At 41.2% G+C, this 25,252-nt stretch overlaps 1 protein-coding gene across 1 annotated transcript; it reads right to left on the bottom strand.

Moving 5' to 3' along the window:
* Positions 1 to 1,004: 1,004 nt before the first annotated feature.
* CD7 (CD7 molecule) lies at positions 1,005 to 19,617 on the bottom strand. Its single transcript, XM_075720149.1, has 8 exons — positions 19,593 to 19,617; positions 18,068 to 18,379; positions 16,454 to 16,558; positions 14,637 to 14,669; positions 6,706 to 7,044; positions 4,202 to 4,549; positions 2,157 to 2,266; positions 1,005 to 1,115 (listed from the first exon to the last, which is right to left on the bottom strand). The coding sequence occupies exons 1-8, from the start codon at positions 19,615 to 19,617 to the stop codon at positions 1,005 to 1,007; spliced, it is 1,383 nt and encodes a 460-aa protein (XP_075576264.1).
* Between the last annotated feature and the right edge of the window lie 5,635 nt (positions 19,618 to 25,252).

Raw genomic sequence — 25,252 nt, 5'->3', positions numbered from 1 at the left:
ACCTGTTCTAAGCCACTACCAAACCAAATTTAATTTCTACTTGACTGCTGTGAGTTTTTTGATAAATTTCCTTGTTAAGAGTTATTTTGGATCACTCACCTGTGCCCAGTTTGGAATGCAAGCATTGGCTTTATTCCAGATTAGTTTACCTTGTACTGTACAGTGTAGACTCATTGACCTGGAGAAATGCATTCTGCTGTGTAGTCCTGAGACATCTGGAGTTTGAGACAACATCAGCATGCCACAAATATTTCTGCTGTCCTGCAAAGCCATCATGCCCCAAGCCTAGTCATTTTGCATGTCAACCACATCAAGACCCACAGCAACCATTATCCCTGACAAAGGCAGTAATTTAAAATCTAGACTTGATTGCATTTTTGTGGGGCCATAATGATCTTTGAATAGGTAAGCCCACACATACCTAGCACTTCACTTGTAATGCTCTCTGCCACAAATTTTCTCAATTCTCTTCAGAAGAGATTTCTTTGTTGTAACTCTTGAGTAGTTTTAGCTACTTAAGCTCTTGGGCAGACCCACAAGGATTCATAAGAGAACAATAATCCATGCATATGTGGATCCCTTGCATATTATTAAACAGGCCTGTTATAGTCTTCCTGAGCACTTATCAAAGCTCAGAACCAGACCTTTCAATCTATCACACCTTCCCTGAAAGGGTTATTTATCAGTCAAATAAATGAGTCCATATGTTGCATCTAGCCAAATGTATAGTCCAAAAATACTACTTTCCACACTACATTGCAAACACACGGGCAGGGTACTTGCATTTCTCTACATTTTCTATACATTTTTTTTTTTTAAAAAAAGACATTTCACAAGCAATCAAAAAAGCAGAAACAGCTTTGGAAATGAGGCAGGTTTTTCTTTCCATTGAAGAAAGTAGATGATAGTATTTTCAGGTCAGCTACTGCATCAGGTTGCTAAGGCAGCTCTCAGAGACCTGTAAAGGAATGGTCAATCTACACACGGTCCCAGCTGGCAGAAGCTTAATTGCCAGTGGTGTAAATGTTGTTTCTGATCAAGGTGTTACGTCTAGAACTGTAAGACATATCTTCATATACAGCATTTGGTTTTCTTTTCCAGAAATACTTCTTTATCTGCAAAACAAAGCAAACAGCCATTCAGAACAGAGCTTGAAAAGACCCGGACCAAGGAGTCAATTTACATCTTAGGAGTCCACCTGTTTGAAGTGGAAATGTACTTTTAAAATTCCTCTAATAACCCAGTGAGGTCTTAAAGGCTTAGATGGAAATTGTCAACCTATTTATTTAACTTTCTATTGTCAGTCTGAGGTAATTTCACTAAAAGTTCCTTCAAGGGTTGGATGTGACTGTGGTCCCAACATAAATAATTCTTACCCTTAGTTTGTTACTGATAAAACAAGAGACCAGTTCCCACAGGGCCGCTTGGCTTTGCCAGAATGATATTGTACTACTGTTTTTTAGCAGTACTGAAGCCCTATGTGGAGGCATGAGATAGGATGCTGGCCTGTCAATCACACTCTGTTAATTTTTAATAATCTTTATGGAGCAGAAGGATCTATCAGAGACGAATAATTTCTGGGCACTTTCTGCAGACTATAAATGTTAATAAACCCAGTAAAGGAAAAATTTCTTGGTTGCCTTTCTTTCTAGGACAGGGTAAAATTGTTGTCCTACAGCTATTTTCAGACATCAGGCTATTTTATGACTTTTTATTGTCCTTGTGTCCTCCTCCAAACATTCTCTTACATCTATTACAAGATTGGTATATACAGCTCCATTCCCAATTGACCAAGAAAAAAAAAAAAAAAAGAAAAGAAGGAAAACAGAATAGTGAGATGCTATGTTCAGGGAAATACATACAATGCATGTCTGTGTTGTTGACTGTGAGGCTTACTTGAGGTTTGTTATCCAAAGGCAAACAATATCTCATTTACTAAAAGAGCTACAGAAACGTAAGAAGACACAGTATTTACTGCCAAGAGTTTACAGCTGGGACATGTTAAACAAGGGCAAGGAGGAGACAGCAGAAAGCCATGATTCCCTAGGTTTATCAAATGTTTGCTTGACTCAGTCACTATTTACAAATAATATCAAAGGCACCTATTCAATCAACCCAGATTCAGTTTTGCTTTGGCATGGTAACAGCATACTTACATTGACAATGTACAAAGTGCAGCATATCAGCGCAAAAAACAGTAGTGCTACCATGATGATAAGACCATAGATGACCCAGGAACTATTACTGCAGTCTGTCTGCTCCACTTCTGCATGTGAAATTATATTATTATTAATATGAAAAGGTAGAATTCCATTTTTATTGTGAAAAAAAATTACTGGTCAGCAAGAAATCAGATATCAACAGCATACCACACAGCCACATTTGTCATCGCATTAGTATTCTCACTGGCATTCCCTGTGCTCTTCTAGAGGCTGGTGATGACTGCAGCTGGCATGTGAAGGGTCAGTGAGGAGCACTCTACAAATGCGATAGCTTCCATACCAGTGATCAGAAGTAGAACCACACACTCATAATGGAAACAGAAAATGTTTTAGTGCAGTATTACAGCAATACTGAGGGCTCAGCCGGAAGTATATAGAATTTATGTAACAGCCAGGTTTGTCAGGCTGCAAGCAGTACAGACAGAAGTAGGAGGCTGCTGTGATCCAGAGTATATATGCTGAGCAAAACAGTGCTAGTGGAAAGGGTCACAGTTCTCTAAAACCTCAATTATCTGAGTAAAATCTGGTAATCACCCTGCTGCTTTGATATGCAGCTGTCTTTTTCCCCAACTCAGGTTACTGAGTTGTGGTACAGGTTATGGCTAGCAGCATAGAATGAGACCACAGTCTTTTTTGCAGACTGCAAATAGATCCTTTGCAACTCTTAGCACCCATGTAAACTTTATTTTAATTGCTCAAAGATCTCATCAAAGCCCAATGCACATCGTTAAGCTGCACCAGTAAGATCAAAATCAAGCACTATATTGCTGGTTTTGTCTTCATCTTAGCAAATGGTTACAACACCATTCCGCGGGGGGGGGGGGGACACACACCAAAAAACAACCCCCCCCCCCGTCTTTGGAACATATGCTCTGTCGTGGTTTAGCCCCAGCCAGCAACTAAGCACCACGCAGCTGCTCACTCACTCCCCCTACCCCGGTGGGATGGGGGAGAGAATCGGAGGAGCAGGAGTGAGAAACACTCCTGGGTTGAAATAAGAACAGTTTAATAATTGAAATGAAGTAAAATAGTAATGATAATAATAGCAATATAATAATAATAATATACAAAGCAAGTGATGCACAATGCAATTGCTCACCACCCGCCGACCAATACACAGCCAGTTCCCGAGCAGCGATCGCTGCTCCCCGGCCAGCTCCCCCCAGCTTATATACTGAGCATGATGCCATATGGTATGGAATAGCCCTTTGGTCAGTTTGGATCAACTATTCTGGCTGTGCCCACTCCCAGTTTCTTGTGCACCTGGCAGAGCATGGGAAGCTGAAATGTCCTTGACTAGCATAAGCAGATCTTAGCAACAACTAATCAGCGTGTTATCAGCATTATTCTCCTACTAAATCCAAAACACAGCACTATGCCAGCTACTAGGAAGAAAATTAACTCTATCCCAGCCAAAACCAGGACATGCTCAGAGTGTGCTCAGTGTATAATAAGGGTGTGTGAGATCATGTCTGCTATTATCTGTGGTACTTTAAGTAAATTCCTGAGGGCTTGATCTGTACTCCCTATTGTGACCTATTTTTAAACACAAAGACTTGCTATAGGGAATGGTTTCTAAAAGACATTTGGGTCACATTAAGGTCAAAGAACTGATGCTAAAAATACTGATTCATTTCCTAAGACTGACAGATTACTCACAGACACACTGAAGTGTTTGTTGTCTGATTTTGACCTTTTTTTTTTTAAAAAAAAGTGGGATTATAGCAAGCTTTCTCTTTTATAATTTCTCTCTGGTTGTACAAGGCAGGTAGAAACATAGTGCCTGTTTCTGTGTCCTAGTACAACAGGGTGCAGAGGAGTCTGAGCACTCTCTCCAAACTCTCCCAGGCACTGGAAGAACTCTAGCCATGGATTAGTGCTCTACCTCTCCTGACTGAAGTTCCGCAAGCTTTTAGTCCACCTTTTGTATTACAATATGCGTATAGTTATTTATGATTAAACAAGCAAAAGGATAGTACCTTTAATCAGAATCATGGTGCCACTTCTATTCACTGAGAGGAAAGAGGTATTTTTCAACACGCCAGCACATACGTATATATCACTATCGGTTTTCTGTATGTTATGCAGAGTTATCACTATTTTCTTTCCTTGCTTTGAATACTCCAAGCGATTAGCAAAAGTAGGAAAAATAGTTGAAGCATTCTGACTTGAAACATATAATACTCTTTCAGGTTGCATGTGAGTCTTGAGCAAGAAGATCCCTTCATCTTCATGTGAGCTTTTCAGTGCACAGGTAATGTTGATAGACTGGCCTTGCCGAGGATTGACATAGAGTGGTGACTGTTCAACAATTCCACTGTTTTTTGCTAAAAAACAAGAGAAATTAATGGCTACTACATAGTTTAACACAGTGCATTTTCACTAGGGAGCAAATACAGAGGTCAAAGACAAAAAGAACAGACCACAGAAATTTAGATAAAATGATTTTTTTTTTTTTAAAGACTACCTTAAGAACATTCAGGTGCTGCCGCGTGTTCAGAAAAGGGCAACAAGGCTGGTGAAGGGCCTGGAGCACAGGCCTTGTGAGGAGCAGCTGAGGGAACTGGGGTTGTTTAGCCTGGAGAAGAGGAGGCTGAGGGGAGACCTTATCACTCTCTACAACTACCTGAAAGGAGGTTGTAGTGAGGTGGGTGTTGGTCTCTTCTCCCAAGTATCTAGTGATAGGACGAGAGGAAATGGGCTCAAGCTGTGCCAGGGGAGGTTTAGATTGGATATTAGGAAAAATTTCTTCATGGAAAGAGTGGTCAAGCATTGGAACAGGCTGCCCAGAGAGGTGGTGGAGTCACCATCCCTGGAAGTGTTCAAAAAATGGGTAGATGTGGCACTCTGGGACATGGTTTAGTAGGCATGGTGGTGTTGGGTTGATGATTGGAATGATGATCTTAGAGATCTTTTCCAATCTTAATGATTCCTAGTTTTTACTTTCATTGTAAATGATCCAGCCACCAAGCCAGGAGGCGTGGGGTTGCTACTCTACCCTGAATTGGTTTAGTGGTGGACTTGGTAATGTTAGGTTAATGGTTGGACTGGATGATCTTAAAGGTCTTTTCCAAACTAAATGATTCTATGATTCTATGATTAATGCATGCCTTGAGAAGAAAGATATATGTTAGTACACCCTAACATGTTTTCCTGCCCCAGGATCTGAAAATAGGAGTGACTGAACAGGTTTACCTGGTTGTAAAGGGTCTCTACCTACCTAAAAAATACATATACTGTACTCTTCTAAGGGAATACAGCTTCATCAGCTTGCCATTGAGACATGGATCATTGCCTGCTTTCTCAAGATATGGACACTATTGGTTTGGATGAAATCATACAATGTGGGTGCCATCGATGTTGAAAATGGTCTTCAAAAAGTGGTTATTAACAGCTTGCTGTCCAGCTGGGAAGACATGTCAGTGGGGTCCTCTGAGGACAGGCCCTGCTCTTTTGACATTATCATTAATGTGGATGAGGGAATGAAGACAGAATTTATCACATTTGTACAAAAGATCATTCTGGGAAGTTGGCAAGCAATTTGGAGAAGAGGGTCAGAATCAGAAAAAGATACAAGGTAATTTAACAAAATAATTTGGAGAAACAGTACATAATCAACAAGATGGATTTAATTTGAGAAAACACAGTCAAGAAGTTTGAAAAGAGAAGCCTAAGGAAGGAGATTATGAGTCTTCATAGATATAAATCACTATTACTGACCCAGCAATCAATTTGGTTTTGCATGCCTAGGGGATAGGAAAGGAAGAAAACCCTGTAATTTTTGGTAAAGATGTTTCAGGTTAGATGGTCTCATCAATGGGGTAGGTATGTAGAGGAATAAGCTGCCAAAGAATGTTGTGGACTCAAGCCTCTTCTAATGCAGAAGAAAAAAAGAAAAAAAAAGACAGAAAAATTCTTCCCCTAACCAGAAATGACTGCCAAAAGGAGCACTTGTGTCTATTCATCAAATGTTTGTTAAGAAGAGGAAAAAAACCACATCCCTTTATCCACTGATGCCCAACTTGCAAACCTTGCCTAGCACCAGCTTCCCAATTATTATAAATTTGTCATTTAAGATGAAAGAGTAAAACAAAAGAGATTTGCAAAAACCGCTACCAAAAAAGGCTCATTGCTTTGCTAGTTATTCATAAAGATTTGGCTGATTGTTTTGGAAAGAGCTATGGGTCCTCAGTATTTCCAAACTGCTGCAGCAACATATGACTTGTGAAAACCTGTGACTAGGATTAAATTAGTCATGCATTGATGTTCTAGAGGTTTTCTTGGTACTGTTCTACCTAATGTGTTTTCTTCATCTTTTCAGGGAACAGACCCACACTTTCCTTCAAATCAGTACATTACCTGGGCAGACATGGGTAAAGTTCTGTCAGACTCTCCCTCCCATTATACTTTCTTCCAATCTTTGATTTAATATATATATATCTGTATTCATTAATTCATGACATAAAAGATGGAATTGCAATACCTTTCACCACTACTATGGTTGTCTTCCCATTCAGCTTTTTGTGATGGTCTTTGTTTTTAATAAACGTAGTGCATACGTAGATATTGGAATCAGATTCCTGTACATTGTGCAGAGTTATCCTAAGATCCCTTCCTTCCTTTGAATACTGGATGCGCTTAGCCAAAGCAGGAAGGATATATGAAGTATTCTGCTTGGAAACATATATCACATTGACTGGCTGTATCATAGCTGTCAAGCGTGTTCCCACTTCATTTTCTGAACTGTTTATTGAGCAAGTTATGTTGATGGACTCTCCTTCCCAAACACTGATAACGTCTGTTGACTGTTCACTTTCTCCACCTAAAAATAAGAAATGCAATTGAAATTATAATATCAGAGTTCTTCCTGATCTATTAATATCAAAGTAGTTTTCAAAAACGACTACTCTGTCAACAGAACTGCTCTGTAAGACTGGACCTTAGTCTTGCTATCCTGTATATATCATCTCTTGGCTGTCCTGAAACCTGTAGTGCCTTTCATGCCCGTTGACCTGTGCAACTCAACGTCTCCCCAAAGCTTAAAAGACCTTGGCTAAAAAGTGTTTTCTGTCACCCATGCAAAAAATTTAGTCTGCTCTGTAGATTCCCAGTATGATCTATTAGTTCTCAAAATACAAGCTTAATTGAACTCAGCCCAATAATGGAGCTGGTTGATGATCTAAATCTGGAATTCAAAGGTATCAAAAAATTGCAGAGAATGGAAGAAAATTACACTTTTTTTTTTTAAAAAAAAAAGAAAGGAGACTTTAGCAACATCAGAAAAATGAATAATGTAGCCTCTTAGGAAGAGAACTGCAGAAGGTATACTTCCAGCCTACACTAACAAACAAAAGTATAAAAATGTGTAATGAGACCCTTTGAGTTCTCTAATGACCTCAATATCAAAGGAAACTGAACAGTAAGTACTTATGTAATGAATAGCACAGAACAGAGGGATCAAATGAGGAACACCTAAAAGAAATTACATTAAAAGCAAGGGAAGAAAAACTAAATATAGCATATTGCATACCTAGGACAAACATAGTGTAGAAAGGATAGAATTATTCAGTGTTGACAAGCAAATTAAGGATCCCTAATACTTAAAACAATTTATTTTAATAAATTTGTGCACAAATGCACAAGCCAAACGCAGAAAAAACAGCTCATGGGAATTTAGATACAGTATGTCAATCCAACCTGACCAGACACAAGGACATTCCTCTGACAATACTTAGAGAAGGAATTAAGGCAACCCAGGAATTGTCAGCAATTACCTTCCAAAGCAGCAGAGAAATGAGATGATAGAGAAGGCTGGAGAAACGCAGAGCACTCAGCCTTTACAAGCAGGGAAGGAAAGCCCAGGAAATTCATCTCCATCAGCCTAAAATCAATACTTCTAAGCTTACCCACACTTACATTATCTAAGAACCCATGCAGCCACAGCCCATCAATTGTCTTCTCCAAAAGATCAGGGTAGGAGTTGAAGAGTTAAATTATATTTGCAGACATCAGTATTGACTCCTCAACAACTGCTAACTAAAGAATGGCAAAGACACTCAAAATAAATATTCTCACCAGTTTGACTGCATCTTCCTTTCAGACATGCTGATTTATGGATAATATTTTATTCTCAAGTCACCATCCTTTCCAGTTATTGTCAATGGTCATGGAGGGGGAAAAGGGCTGACTGTTCGGAGACACCTTTTTCCTCAGCCTGTTTTCCTCAGAGATTCACACTGTTTTCCCCGAGCATGCCTCCAGCTTGTACTCTCAATAGCCACAACAATAGTCAGCAATGGACATTTCTAGTAAGATTTTATTAAACCTTCAATAAATATGTGCCTAGTAAATATCAATATTCATTTCTACCCAGTAGTGGGCTTCCCCTGTCAACCTTAACAATACAGATACAGTTCATGTTGAATTACTGGGAAAACCATTTCCACTCTTTCTACAGAGAGTAATTTCTGTGTAGAACATAAAAGTTCTTATCACAATAATTTTCCCTTTTTTTTCTAAAAACTCATTCTATAATTTCAGAGAATGTTTTTCAAAGTTCCACCTGTTTTTGCTAATGGTGAATTTGCCAGGAACCTCTTTGAGACAATAAACTAAGGGGGGGTGAGGGAGAGGGGAGAAAAAAGGAAAAAAACCATGGAAACTTGTGAAATGAAATGTTGTACATACCATTCTGGCCATGGAAGCACGGGAGAAGCAGAAGAGAGAGAGATGCAGCTGGGAGACGTGATACCCACAGCATTTCAAAGGTCCTTTTAGTTGTTCTCAATTATCTGACTGATGAGTTAAAGACCCGAAGAAAGGGTTGTATGCCACAAGTTGGCCTGTTTTCTTCCAGCTACATCAGCTGCCTACTAAAAGAAGTTAGCAACATGCTTCTTTTGTCTTAGTATCACAACGAGTGTGACAGAGAGGGGGAAGAGAGATGTCTCTTGAGAGGTACATCTTGGTTTTGACTTCACACGTGAAACGCCCATGGTTTCCTACTACTGAACAACCCCCAACCCTGAGGACAGGATTAGAAAGAGTCTCTATGGTGAGCACCTGCCTCCTTTTACAGTCAACTGAGGAAAGATAGGCTCAGAGTTGCTCTTCACAGTGCCAAAGTCAGGCAATTATCTCCCTGTTGTGGCCTTACTGGAAATGTAGGTGCTTGGTACAATCAATTCAATCTGACAGTGTTCCCACGGGCTTAGCAGGCTGCCTCATTGGTGGCTGCAAATGCGAAAGTCTTGGCTTTGTAAGGAGCAAGTAGATGAGAGATGCTCCATTACTTCAGGTAAACCTTAAAATATTATACAAAACATGCTCACAAAACCCACAGGTTTGATCTGCATCTTGGCAATGACAACATGCATAATTTCCAAGCAACAGCATGGTATGTACCTCTCGTGTGCTTCCTGGCTTCACATCTGTCCTGGTTTCAGCTGGGATAGAGTTAATTTTCTTCCTAGTAGCAGGCATAGTGCTGTGTTTTGGATTTAGTTTGAGGATAACATTGGTAACACACTAACGTTTTGGTTGTTGCTAAGTAGTGCTTATGCTAGTCCAGGACTTTTCAGCTTCCCGTGCTCTGCCAGGTGCACAAGAAACTGGGAGTGGGCACAGCCAGGACAGTTGATCCAAACTGACCAAAGGGACATTCCATACCATATGACGTCATGCTCAGTATAGAAACTGGGGGGAGTTGGCCGGGAGGTAGTGATCGCTGCTCAGGGATGGGCTGGGCATTGGTCAGCAGGTAGTAAGCAATTGCATTGTGCATCACTTGCTTTGTATGTTATTTTATTGTCGTCGTCATCATTATTATTATTTTCTCTTCCTCTGCTGTACTATTAAACTGCCTTTATCTCAACCCATGGGTTTTAATTTTTTTTAACAGGGTGGGGGGAGGGTGAGCAAACAGCTGTGTGGTGCTTAGTTGCCAACCGAGGTTAAACTGCAACAACATCTAATAACACATTTGGTAGTGTCTGCAGTACACAAGAGCTGCTAACCACCAGGAAAAGGGAATCTCAACTACAGTTCACATGTAGCTCCTGCTCCCTCCCCGATATGATGAAAAGGTCTTCTTCCAGGCACTTTTCCCTATGTGAATACATAGGGAAAGGGGGTGTTCCCAAAGAGTTTCTTGAATGCTTGAAAGCTTAGAAATTCCATCAATTATTGTAAAGAAAACAGAGTTCAGGTATGTTGTGAAATGAGCTTTCAATTAGCCCTACAAAGGCTCGCTACTGGATACAAAAGCAGATGCCAGGAGACAGCTCTTACCCCTGTCTTTGCTTTTGCAATATTTAAGAAGTGAAGCATGACAATAATACTGGATTATGAGTTTGAGAATCATGTGATGGTGATTCTTTTTAAAGGAGATGAACATACCAAATAACAATACGATCAACACAGCGTTACCAATGAATAGCTAGTTTTTAAGCTGGTATTTTATTGTAATGAGTATAACAACGCACAAAAAAAAACATTAAAATGAAATTACAACTATCAAATTATGGCATTTGGTGAGTCAGACTGCTTAGTATCTTTAGTCATTCTTTTATTTCATAAACAAATATTTGCCTATATTTGTAAATTGTAAAACAACACAATGCAGTTGTTTAGAACAAACACTGTAGCTATTTAAAGCTATTTGTAACAGTTTTTCCTGAGACAGGGGATGATTGGTGTCTACCAGCACAACACAACTCAGGAGGGGCAAAGTGAAGCAGTTGGTAGTGATGCCTCTGAATATCACAATCAGTATAATCACCAGTAGAAAGAAGAGATGTAAAGGAAAGTGTGCTTGAGTGAGCCATAAAGATCCATCTGTAACTTGCATCTTGTGACTAATTTAGCTAAGCCACTGTCACTAGGCAGGGTCTCCATATAACTTTTCTTCTCAAAACATGTCCAGCTCTCTGGCCCCAACTGGTGTTAAAGAGTAGAAATTAAATCTGCACATCAATAAACCTGAATCCCTCAAGTTAATACAGCGTGAGTTCTCAAATATCACTTTGTCCCTTTTCCAAAGAACTCAAAATCTGAGTCTATACCAAAGCCACCCAGTGTCAGCCATTGATTGGAACACCATATATACACACGCACCTAGATTTTTCCACACATATACATAGACACATTTGGTTTTCCTCATTAAAAGACAATACAAAAGAACTGCCATGGCCTTCAATTTTAAGACAGTATTTTTCTAGGTATACGAAAATAACGTGTACATCACTGGAAATCTCCAGAGGCACAGTATACAGCTTGATTGTGTAAGCTGGATCACTTGGCACTTCCTCAAAGGCACCCACAGCAACGACTTACACCAGAGGGAAACAGAACCAAAACCAACATCCATGATAGCTGCAGTGGGGTCAAAAATTGGAAGGCCCATACCCGATTTGAGTGTTCCTTTCCCAGGCTATAGCAGCAGATATGTTATTTCTTCCAAAAAAGATGGCTTTTATTCCAAACCCTCTTCCTCACTCTTTTTAGACATAGCTCTACTGCATTTAAAGCTTGCAGCAGTGCTGTTCTGGGAAAAAAACCAGGAACTGCAGGTGTGCTAAGGTGCTGTATAAGGAGAAGTCTTTTTCCTTCTATCTCTAAATCCTTGCACAGTCTGGACTCTTTACAGGTAACCTTAGCTTTGGCTTATTGAATAAACATATTATAACATTCATCATTATATAACAGAGTTAACAACCAGATCAGTCAAAATAACATACTCAGTAAATACTTACAAGCCTTTAAATAGCTGGGGATTTCCATCTCTTCATGAAGTTTTGCCTGGATTCCACCACATTAAAATTGAAAGGACAAAATCCAACAAATAAGCTGAGAGCTGAGTTAAAAGGGTATCTTAGATCAGCATGAGTGTAAAGCCCCCACTGGGGAGGGAAAAAACCCCACCCTGTAACAGCACTACTCTCCTATGCCAAACAAGAACCAAATTTAAACACAGAGGCTTTTGTGTATTTCTAAAATTAATTAATAACATATTTTTAGCTGTCTTTCATTATGAACTTTTCCCTTTAGATTTGATTGTAGCAAATTTCAAGAGTCACACAACATCCTACATCCTTTGAGATTTCCCGCTGGAAGTTTCAGCTACAGGTTTGTGAGTAATTAAACCATGTAAAAATGATTCAGCAAGTATTCATACTGTTTCATGGGTCTGCTTTTCCAGTTGTGCTGCTAATGATTTTTGCTCAAAAGCCTGATACTATATTAGGTCTAATGTAAAGTTTTGAGGATTTATTCAAATCAAGCATGAATGATAAATCATTTGAAGATGACATACTGCTTGTGAACTACCAAATGGGAATCCCTGAAGTGCAGTATTCATCACATACAATCTGCATACAGGATACCCAAACCTGTCTTCAGATGCAGAAATCTTGTAGTCTTTTCTGATAAGGAACTAGAGTAGGTACATCAATATGCTTTCCTACCCACTGGAGTTACTGGTGAAAGTGTCCTACACTAAAATTGCTAGTATTATGACCTAATTTATCAGGGAGATTGATATCATAATTCTGTTCAGCCTGGGAGAGGGCTATGGCCTCCATGACCCGATGCCGTTTCTGAGGGAGCTGGATATAGCCCTCCCGCCTGTCCTTGCACAGGAACGAGCATGCAGAGGAGATATCCTCAACCTGCAGGTGGCTGCAAAAATCAAATGTCTGTTCAAAAGGCCAAACCCCCCTAATTCAACAAACCAGTCACCTATACAAGATACTTTTTTGGATCTAGAGGCCACCTGGAATTTAAAAAACATAAAGAGCTATGGGCATACTATTGCATTACAAAATGGAAGACATGCAGAGGGCATCTGCCTCAGGGCTCAACACATCCTTCCTGAGGACAAGATGCAGTTCTCTGAAGAAGTTCAGATGAACTGATAGTTTCAATCATGAAAACTATTGAGAGAATTCAACTGGTTTAAACCTGTGCTGCTGAGCCAGCCATATATCTTGCAATGACTGCTGTCCTCAGCGAAGCACCGGGAGAGGATGGGACATCCAGGGAGCTTCTTATGTTGCTCGCGAAGGCCTGGAGCTGGACAACTGTGGCAATCACATCCTCAGTGAACGCATGGATTTGGTGAAGGTACATTTGTGAAAGCTACCACGATGTCTTGTATAAAATGAACATCTGTTTCTTCAGCTGAACACTGTCATTACTGAGGAGTATGCTGCTGGCATAGAGGCCTGTTTTTTTCATTTGTAGATGTTTTTTCAAATAGGTGCGAGGTTTTACATGTCAGGAGCCCATTTGGATTTTCTAACAGCTGCAGAATTGAAGGAAAAATATCTGTGAGGCCACCACAGGTTGATTTCAGTGAGAATTATAATCCAACTGCCCGTATTTAACCCTGGAAATCTGGAGTGGGAAGTTCTCAGGGCAGCTACCCTGTCCCATCTGCTACTGGACCACCTCTTGCTCTGAAAGGTGAAAGGATTGCAGCTGCATTGCCTGGCGAGTTCATGGCATCTTGGCTGAAACCCTGCCTTGGTTGCTGTGGCCTGTCAGCCTTTGCCTTAGAGGGGCTCTAGGACAGGCCTGAAGCATCACCGAGTGTTACACCACAGGGCAGGACCTCAGGAGAGCCACTAGCAGCAAATATTTTACCTATCACACCAACATATCTATTAATATGTCTTAATGTAACAACTGCAGTGAAACTAGCGGCGAGATATCTTTACTGGGTTTTGCAAGAACTTGTGCAACTCATATTTTTCACAGATAGCCTTGCGTTATGTCTAACTGTAGATGTTCAAACATCTCAGCTTGTTCCCATTGGCTTCCTTTAAAGTTACCAGAGAGAAAGAGGCACCTTCACAAGGTAATTCATCTGTTTCATCTTAAAACCATTTTAAGGTGAGATGAATCATCTTCAAGACAGCTATTTCTCTCCATTCACTAGAAAGGGAGCACAAGATAAAAATCTTACGCTTTAAATAATGTCTAACCAACAAATTAACCTTAAACAAATTCAGACTTAGAAATTTAATTCTTAGACTCTTAGAAAGAAACAACCAACATTTGTTTCTAAAGGATGGACTAGTTCAGTAACTGAGAAGAGATGTCTCAGCTTCTGGCATTACGCAAGGTCCCAAAAACCCTGGAGCCAAGTTGGCTACAGGATATAGGGGGGAAGCTGTATGTCAGGGTCAAGGAGTGTCTGTAGAAGTAAGTGATCAACACATGAGTACTGGAACCACTGCAAAGTCATGTAGGGGCTAAAATCTATTGACTCAGACTTGATGCAAGGAGAAAATGGGCATCCACTGAACATGGTCCTAATAAACACATCTAGGCCTTCACTGAATGCCCTCCTGCCATTGTAGTAATGTGATTTTATCATTTACCACAATTAAACCCCCAAAAGTCAAAACTTACCATTAAAAATCTGATTGATCACTATGACAGGTCCTAGGAAAACAATAGCAAAAAAGTACCAGCATTAACAAGGATTTACTTAGAAGAATTAAAACTAACAGACTTGCAGTTGTTTTTTTTCCAATTTATATTTATCTGAAATTCCTGAGCAATTTACTGGTATCCATCTCAAACAGATCCACAGGCCTTGTGTTTTTGTCTACAAATCCCCACCATGTATGGCAGGTATTATACTTTGCCATATGACAGCACAGTTGCATCCCAAGTTCTACACTCTGTTGTAGCACAACTAATTCTGAAGTAAGAGGTGGTTTAATATCATCTCACGTTAAGAACACTGCAGTCTCTGTGTTGTGAAGGAGGAGGGAAGAGCAGAGAGTGATACCGAGGGAAGGCAGATATTTCCAGAAGATTTTATTCACATGACTCCCTATTTACTCCACAGAGCCTATCCCAGCTCTTTCCATGCATATTAGTTTGCAAAACAAACTCCCCCTTAGGAGGGGAAAATATTCTTTCTTAAATTAAAATTGGCTCTTTAGTGTGCAGAGCTGTGAGTGGGAACCATTCACCTAAAGGACCTGCCAGCCCACATCTGGATGTTCAGCAGTCTCCTGGGCTGGGATATGTCTCTGCAGGGGAAGCTGCACAGCAATGTTGCAGTCTGAGACTACTCCAAGGAACTGGATCCCATTGAGGTAAGGCTGAGCAGTGCAATCACTTGACTGTATTACTGTAGCAGTGAGGAATTTTATTCTGTGCTTATTTTTCATAATAAAACCAGCTGACTGGGAACTATGCCATGGCATCAAATACAGAGGTGGAGTACATACCAGCTGTTAGCCCAGCATCCCCTTCACAGTGAACATCATTTAGCAACCTTGTAAACAATGTTATGGAAATGAGATCCAGAAAGAAAACCCTGTATGATTTTTTCACTACCAGTGCAGCCTGTAAGGCATGTTACTCATAGGAAACATAACATTTTAACATAACACGGGTAGATGTGGCGCTTCGGGACATGGTTTAGTCTAGTCTACCCTTGATTGGCTTAGAGTAGACTTGGTAGTGTGGGTTAATGGTTGGACTGGATGATCTTAAAGGTCTTTTCCAACCTAAACGATTCTATGATTCTATGATTTTATCAGACCATACCTTGACCATTTCGGTTGTCAAACACAATACATTGCTAGTGCTGCTGCACAAATCCTAAGAATCAGTACAGGGGTGATTATGCCAACGCTGCTCTTTTCGTCAATTGAAATACGAGGAATGCCTGCAGAGTAGAAGAAAATGAAGAGTCGAAGTGAATGAAAGAGGTGTGCCAAGAAATGAGCCTGCCTCATAAGCACCAGCTAGGAAGAACTGGATTTCTACAGTGAAAGAAATTTTGATATAAAAATAACTGTGTGTGACAAATGTCCTCTTAGTCTGGATGTAAAGTCTCATTTATCATTTACTGGTAAGTGGAATTCTTGGAAACTTGTTGCACACCCATCATGTGCTGCCTTCCCTCAGCATCCCTGTATCTATAGCTATATAGCTACAGTTACAGAAACCTATAGCTATGGATATATATTTCCAGGGACTGGGCACCTACTTGGGCTAGGGGAAAGTCTCTGAGTTTGGATGGCTACAGCATGTGTGGGTCCAAGGTATGAATGTACAGTATATCCGCCCCCCTCCCCCAAAACTCTGTTCACATCCAGCTGTCTGGGCAAAACTCTCTCAAAGCAAAGGACAAACAAACACGTGAAGAGATTAACCTAGATTTCCCTCATCAGTGATGTTGGCTGTTGATTTTCTGATTTTCTCACCTGACATTTCAGCGTTGCAATTCAGGGGAGGATTGGGCACTGAGAGGTTTATCTGTGCGTTACAGCAAATTTTGATGCTGTTACCCCTGACATTTTCTGAGGAAGCTGAAAGATAAAAGAAGTTTTAATTATAAATAAGGATCATTTATAAGATCTTCAATCAAGGGTTAAAAAGGTTAAAGAGGTTAATAGGTTAAAGAAGTGGATCCTTCATGTGCCACAAAAAATTGGAGATTGCTACAATCATATTTAATTCACCAACTGTTCAAATCCACCAGTCATCATTTAGATCTTCTTCTCATTAAAGTTGATGAACTGTTCTATGTACCAATGATGGAAATCAAATTTGAAGAAGGCAAAAAAGTTTTCGCATGTAATTAAGAACACCAAAGAATTTGTAAAAAAGCTTATCATTACCTTTTTGCATTTAAATTCTATTCAAATAATAATTCTGACAAAATTTTGGACCTTCCATTTACCCACAGGAACCAAAGAAGAGGAACAAGCAAGACCAGCAGCTGTATAAATCTCAGAGACGCTGGAGCGCATCTCCCGCCTAGCCTGCATGCCACTGTACCATTACATAACTTATTCCTATTCTAAAGAGGTGTGAAATGTAAAGGCCATTACCTTGAAAACTCCTTCCTACCTACACATCCCACACCCAGCACATCCACCTGTTACCCTCTCAAGGGTATATAGGCATCTATGTCTACAGCAATGTCCAGTTTTCACTATGGGTATTTTAGTGTCATCCAAGCTTTACACAGTGGTAACAGCATCTAGATATTTTGCAGTGGTAAGCATAAATCCAGGAGAGAAATGGTTTACAGTGGTCAGCAATTAAATACATGAGGAATTGTTAGGCTGAACAAGAGCATATGTAGGCTGAGATTTTTTTCTTGTTTTCTTCTGTCAGCAATAAGATTAGAAAGGAAGCTTAAAGTCTAGCAAGAGAGGTGATGAAAGCTGCTTTCCGAGAATCATCTATAGCCAGGAGGTCAAAGCCAAATACATATTCAATCGGATGTTAACTAGTGAAATGCCATTGACTTGGATGGAGTTCAACTAAATTATGCCTGTGCAACCTGATCTACCATGAAGTTTTGCGCTCTTGGAGCCACTTGCTACATGTACTGACAGGCATTTTTATCTCTGCATTTGACAGTTTTATGAGAAAGCTGGAAGGATACATCCTGATTATTTACTGAATTGTATGCAAGAGCAACACAGAATGGCTCTTTAGACTAGACCTGGATTTCAGTGCGTACTTACTGAAGTAGATGGGGTTTTTACATTGCAAACTGGCACAGATTTTGACCATGAGAATTGCTGTTGCCCCACAAAAAAAAAAAAAAAAAAAAGTATTTTTATAAATCAGGGTAACATGGATTTATCTGAATCTCTACTAGTATAGTTCTAAGCAGTGTTTGACCTGAGAGAATTTAATTCATTTTTATAAATGACTTAATGACTTTTTTCACAAAAGAAACTCGTTTTGATGAGTTAGTTTACTCATTAACCTCACTGTCAGTCCAAATATATAACAGTTCAGTTTCGTAACCAGAAATATGTTTTCCATATGTTGATAGCCAGGCTCCCAGTAGAGCATACCTCCAGAATTCAAGGTGCCACATGAATCTCCTATTCCCATAGCCTTCTCCCAGACGATGGCATAAATTCCTTCAGGAAAGGTATTTTTTTGCTGAATGCACATAATGATTTCTGTTTCACTGGTCACCAAGTGAATTGTTTCATCTGAAAATGTTGCACTTTGTGTTTCACCAATTTTTACAAAGTCTTCGTAATTGGATGATTTGCATACATTGCTCTCACAGTCTTTACAGTGGTAGACTGTCACATTTGTTCTGCCAGCGGAAGAGTCTTGTGTCCCCCCAGCAGAGTGATCACTGGGCATGGCAATATCTAAAGGAGAAAACAAAGAAAAATTATTTTCTACCAGTTTTCTTCCCAGACTTTTAGTGTCAGGGAACAGGACAAGTTTTGGTGGACAAATCCCGTCATTGCCTGGGAGACACTGTCTGCCAATGGGCAATTTTTATACGGCACTGGGCAGTGTCTCCAGAATAATTTTTGGGGTAGAAATACAACATAATTCCCCCACTGCTGCCGCTGGGGTTTTAACTAGGAAGCTGGCAGCTTGGGAAGTCAACTGAAAGACATTTCTCTTGTTGAGCTAAGAGGTCCTCTGCCCAGACAGGCTCAGATGAATCATCCATTCCTACTTTCTTTCCTTCCAAAACTCCTTGGCACAATCCTATCAGGTATGTCTCCAGCAGACATCCAGATCCCAGGACAAATTAAGTTCACAGCTGAGCTGCCAGACTACAGACAGCTGGATGCAGTGTCCCAGGTCACTGCCGCTGATTCAGTTCAGTATTCCTGCATGCAACAGTTTTACAGCCACACCAAAACGCACAAGCAGCCTGGCTGCAGTGCTGGAGTATGCTGAGGCTGGGTGCTGAGATCTGACAAAGAGGTTTTACTCATTCAGACTGCCCTGGTAATCAGCCAGTTCTTTGAGAGAGGACTCGCCTCATCTGACTGCAAACAGATCCAAAAAGTTACTTTTCCCAAGTTAGGTGATTGTGACAGGTCAAATAAATCAACCTTCACCTTTTTAATTTATTTTCTCACCTTAGTGGTTTTGTGGTCTTAGCTTTAACTGGACACAACTGAGCTTTCTAATAACATTTTAAAAGTTTTTAGCTACTAACATGCATTGAAAAGCACTGAGATCAAACAAGGAGACTCACTTGGATGGGGAGCTGCAAAGGTCAGAAGCAGGAAACATAACCACGTGAAGTGGGAAGAGTCCATCAGGCTGCCTTGGGTGCTCAGCTCCAGCAGTGTTGGATGCTCTCCTAGATCCTCCACAATTCCAGGGCAGGCTCACTAGGCTCCTCCCTCAGTCATCTCCCTGTTTAGACATTAAATGTAGTGTTTAGCACCTGTTATCTTTCTTATTATCTTTATCCAGTCAAAAAGGAAACAACTTCCAGGCCAAGTGCGTAAAGCTTCTTCTATCCAAGATAGCTGGAATACAGGCAAAGAAACGCTCATGCTGCTCAGCTGCTACTGCGCTCTGAGATGGTTTTTGCAAATGCCAACCTCTCACCCCTTTCCATCTCTGGGTCAGTCATGGCAGTAGAAGACACATGGTCTTTCTGCAGGGAAAGGGAGATCCCTCCTGAGCCTGCCAGGCAGGAGGCTCCATGCCCAGGTCCTCCGGGCTCCTCAAGGCAGTGGCCCTGCACACATCACCCAGTAGTACATGTAACAAATAACGTCTTGACTTGCTGTCACTTCCAAATTAGGGAAGAAAGAAGTTTCATGCTGAATGAGTGTTTTGCTTGACCTAAGATTAAATATTTATTGTTAAATTTAATTTTATTTTTAATTTAGAAAACCTGATGGGAAATAACTGTTCAAATTAAATGAACAAAAAACAAAAAAAACCTTAATTTATTTTTTTTTTCCAAAATGTCTTGGATCTAGTGAGAAATTCGTCCTCAATCATTTCAATGAAACTATCATGAATTTGTGAAATATGTTTTGGTAAAACACAAGTTTCACTTTCCAAAGGAGGGAAAAAAAAAAAAAGTCTGGAAAAATCACCTAACTTTCCTCACTAGCCTGGCTCTGGAAAACACAAACTGTTTTGCCCCTAGGGGCTTTTCATTAGAAGCTTCCATTAAAAAAATGTTTTTTTGGTATGTCACTACCTGAGATGTGCCTTGGTGAAGTTTCCAAATTAGTTATGCATTAATTACTAATTATGCATTAATTCTTCAGGGGAAGTTAATAATTGCTTATCTCTCGTGATCTGTGCTAGTCTAGAGTGGCTGAAAGTCCCACCCCAATTCCCAGAAACATGAGGCAGAAGGAACACAATCTACAAAATGAGCCCTTTCCAGCCGCCAACAGGCACAGGAGGCAATCTTTGAGACCGTCTGCAAAATTTTCTGTGGAATAAAATCTGGGGCCCCTCCGCAGTGTCCCAAGCTCTCGACACCCCCACACATGGCCCAAACCCAGGACATGCTGGACCCAGCCAAGGTCCTGGTGCTGCCCCACGAACACCCGCAAAGGTGTGACCCATTCACTTCCACTTCACACCACACGAGGGACCAATTCCTCCATTTTCTGCACAGTGCTCCTTCTCACCTATACAAACTGGCAAGAATTTATTCTTGCCCTACCATGTATTAATAACACTCAGAGCATCGAATGAGCTCAGCATCTTTTCTCATCCTCTTTCCATACATCTAAAACCAGTTCCTATCTTTTTGATTTGGGGTGGGGTTTTTTTTTTTCCAAAAACAGATCTATCAGTACCATTTCACACATTACTCACTTTATTCTGTTTCCTGCTTTGCAACGCACCAGTTAACAATGCCTGTCCCTCCTGCCTCTGCAGGCAAGCAGAGTGCCAAGGGACTGTCACCAAGCTTAGAATCATTGAATCACAGAATCATGTAGTTTGGAAAACACGCTTAAGATCGAGTCCAGCCATTAACCTAACACTGCCACGTCCACCACTAAACCATGTCCCTAAGTGCCACGTCTACACATCTTTTAGATACCTCCAGAGTATTATACCTCCTCAAAGCATGTTCGCCAGCCTGATGTAGTCCTCACAGACCAGCTGCAGCACATCTGGCAGAGTTATTTACCCAGAGGCTGAGGACACTAAGTGTTTTTTTCCCCCAGTAGTTTTCAGCCTGAGGTCTGTACCTTCTGTCCTTGTTCATTCTGTCTTCTATTCTCTTTTGTGGTTTTCTTGCCTCATCCTTGCCCCTTCTCTCATTCTGCACAAAGAACATCTCCCTTCCTCTTCTCTCTGGTGACATTCCTTCCTACTACCCTTCTCTTCATTTTCAAAAGCCAGAACACTGTCCACCAAATCTCTGCCTCCTCCCACTGGTCTCTTACAATCCTCTTTTTTAGCACATTTCTGAGAGTCTTCAGCTGTCTTGGCCACCTCCTGCCATCAGTTTTAACTTTAACAATAAACCACTCAAGTCTAAAATGAAACATGCTTTTTGGATAGAAAATATTTTTCATCAAGTTTTTTGCCTGCTTGCCTTTCTTTTCAGGGCAATACAAACCTTCACTGTTCAGAGCTACTGAAGTTGTCTACACAGCTGTAATAAAGCAATGCCAGACCCTAAAAGTGGATCAGCTGCAAGCAGTAGATAAGTAAAATAATGACCATGAGGATCTGGAGCTCCTTCACCAAACACCAATCATTCACACCTAGCTGACAAGCTTTGACAAACTAACCTGAGATCACTGGCAGGAGGAAGTAGATTTAACCAGAAACAGAAAGTTGTAGAGCCCCTAACAAGGTCTTTTGGTTTTGTTGTTGAAAGGATTTATTTGAGTAAAAATCAATACCTGAAACTCTCCTGCTTTTCCTTCTCCCATAACTTCATAGCAAATACAACACAATAAACAAGTCCAACGTTTACCAAGACAAGAAAGTCAGTCATTAATGCAATAGAACCATTACCACCAGAGGAAAGGTCCTCTCTAGAAGTTAAAAGCTAACGACCTGGAACATTGCGGTTAGATACCTGCATTTTCCTACTCCATCACAAGTTAAACTAGCTCATTGCCTTTCCAGTGTGCATCCTCAGACTTAGCGACCTCTGCTTCTGGCACAGTTCAGCTGAGGCTGCCACTTCAGTGGGGACCCCCATAGTGACAAGCACACAGCTGTGGCAGGAGGTCACCCAAAGTCCCGGCCATAAGAGATGGCAGAGCAGGGCTGCTCCCCTGGTGTTTAGATGCACTTCCCTCTCCAACCGACCATGAAGTGCAGTCATGGACCCATGAGATCCAGTGCTATTCTCCAACTGTAAACACTGCATTTCCCCGCCTCTTCTCTTTCTTCCAGCCACACCTCCTGGGGGTCTATAGCTTTATGAACATTTCAGTATATAGCTTATGTGGTCAGGCAGAACTGTCTTGGTGGAATAATGCAATACATTTTCAGAAAAGATTTATCTGGTACCCTAAGTATCCAATGGAGATGATTTAAGTTTAAAACAGTTTGAAGAAAATAATACTATTGAAGGAAGTAAGGAAGCAAAAAAAAAAAAAAATCAAAGAACTTCAGAAGATCTGACAGATTTTATTTTCCACTCTAAGTTCTTTCCTGGAAAAGGAGTAGAATTTACATAAAGAGCTAATTCTTTTACTACTTTCAGTACTGGTTTCACCTTGTTGATCTGTTGAATACCATGCTCAACAAGCTTTTACAATTTAAAAACAAACAAAAAAAAAAAATCAAAGGAAGAGATAAAACAGCTATTTCCAGAGCAAGCCTATGAGTGCAGTTTGTTTCCAGAGTTCCAACAAGCCAGTTCAGAAAGCAATCAGCAGGACACTGTGCTTGAGCTGGGAAATCTCTGCAAAAATCCTGAGACTAAAGTACATGGCTTCCCAGCAGCTGCTCTTAAAAATTTTCCACAGTAACCATTAGAAAACACTACTAACATTTTATTTTCTGCTTGCAACACATTAAGGCAAGTAGAATGAACTGTTTCACTGGTTTAATTTCTTTTATTTTAAAACCAATACCCTTACTGACAGACACTTTCTGTTTTGGTTCTCTGTTTTGTTTTGTTCTGAAGCCAGAGCAACCAGGGTCCACACATGTCCCTTTTGGGAGTGGAGCAGTAGCCACAGGGAAAACAATGCGCAACCAGCTCCAGCTTGGGTAGGAGCTTCTCATTGAAAAAGAAAAGAGTTGGAAAGATTTCTACTGCAACCCTCCTAGCAAATTACCCTTTATTTGCAAATATGACAGGATGGCAATTTTGGAAAAGGAGATATGAGCAAAACATGCTAAGGAGCTACAAGAAAAAAAAAAAAAGGTTAATTGGATGTGGGAAAAATTATTTGGGAATTACATGAAGGTGAAAATGCTGTAATAGATTTATTCTGTTACTTCTATGGTCACTCATACTTCTATATAAATGCACCACTTAATGAAGCTGTTGAGTTTTTGCATTCACACAAGCAATGTGAAAGCAGTGCAGAACTACATGAAAGTTGGCAGTCAGGGCAGTAAAAAGCAGTGTTATTTATTTAGCAAGATCACGCACACAAGTAATACACATTCTTCCTTATGGAGAAAATGCGAAACATGCTAATCATTTCCCTTCTGCCACAGATTTGTTAGTGCCTGTTTCTAAATGCCTAATTAAAAAGAGGAAACAGCAACAATTTGTAAGAGAAAAGACTGGCTGTAAGACAAGATCCCTTAAAGAAGGCGGCAGTGTGAGTACCTCAAAACTTGTTTGCTTCCAAGGAAGCCTTTGTGCCTCTTCCCTTCCCTTCTCCATGTGCCCAAGCAGCTTTTCCAGTTCCTTCACCTCCTCTTCCAGAGCCCTGCACAGGAGAGGCAGAAGCCACTTGGATCCCAGAGAAAAAGGCACACCACTGGCTTCTCCCTTCTTTAAAAGGCAACTGGATTTTCACTTTCACTTCTGCGGTGGGTTGACCCTGGCTGGATGCTAAGTGCCCACCAAAGCTGTTCTATCACTCCCCTTCTCAAATGGACAGGGGAGAGAAAGTATAACAAAAAGCTTGTGGGTCGAGATAAGGACAGGGGGATCACTCAGCAATTACCATCACAGGCAAAACAGACTCCACCTGGGGAAAATCAATTTAATCTATTACCAATCAAAACTGAGTAATGAGAAATAAAACCAAATCTTAAAACACCTTCCTCCCACACCTCCCTTCTTCCTGGGATCAACCTCAGTCCTGATTTTCTCTACCTGCTCCCCCCGAGCGGCGCAGGGGGATGGGAAATGGGGATTGTGGTCTGTTCATCACACGTTGTCTCTGCTGCTCCTTCCTCCTCAGGGGAGGACTCCTCACACTCTTCCCCTGCTCCAGCATGGGGTCCCTCCCACAGGAGACAGTCCTCCATGAACTTCTCCAATGTGGGTCCTTCCCATGGGCTACAGTTCTTCATGAACTGCTCCAGCGTGGGTCCCTTCCACAGGGTGCAGTCCTTCAGGAGCAGACTGCTCCAGCGTGGGTCCCCCATGGGGTCACAAGTCCTGCCAGAAAACCTGCTCCAGCGTGGGCTCCTCTCTCCATGGGTCCACAGGTCCTGCCAGGAGCCTGCTCCGGCGTGGGCTTCCCATGGGGTCACAGCCTCCTTTGGGCACATCCCCCTGCTCCGGCGTGGGGTCGTCCCCGGGCTGCAGGTGGATATCTGCTCCACCGGGTACCTCCATGGGCTGCAGGGGCACAGCCTGCCTCACCATGGTCTTCACCAGGGGCTGCAGGGGAATCTCTGCTCTGGTGCCTGGAGCACCTCCTCCCCTCCTTCTTCACTGACCTTGGTGTCTGCAGAGTCATTCCTCTCACATGTTCTCACTCCAGCTGCAGTTTTGTGTCCCCTTGTGGGTTCACCCCGCCGCCCCTTCTTAAATATGTTATCCCAGAGGTGCTACCACTGTCGCTGATTGGCTTGGCGGTGGCCAGCGGTGGGTCCATGTTGGAGCCAGCTGGCATTGGCTCTATTGGACATAGGGGAAGCTTCCAGCAGCTTCTCACAGAAGCCACCCCTGTAGCCTCCCCCATTAACAAAACCTTGACACGCAAACCCAGTACAGCTTCTTACGGAGCACAGGGCAGCAGTGTCACTGAGCAATGCAAGTAAGGTAAGTCCATGCTGCTGCATGGGACTTTGCAGCTGAAAAGCATGGAAAAAATCACACACACAGAAAACCTCCCAGGAACCTGATTATG

This window comes from Pelecanus crispus, chromosome 12, assembly GCF_030463565.1.
Source record: "Pelecanus crispus isolate bPelCri1 chromosome 12, bPelCri1.pri, whole genome shotgun sequence".
NCBI lineage: Eukaryota > Metazoa > Chordata > Aves > Pelecaniformes > Pelecanidae > Pelecanus > Pelecanus crispus.
Note: the sequence above shows the minus strand (reverse complement) of the source record. Positions and strands in the feature narration are given on the sequence as shown.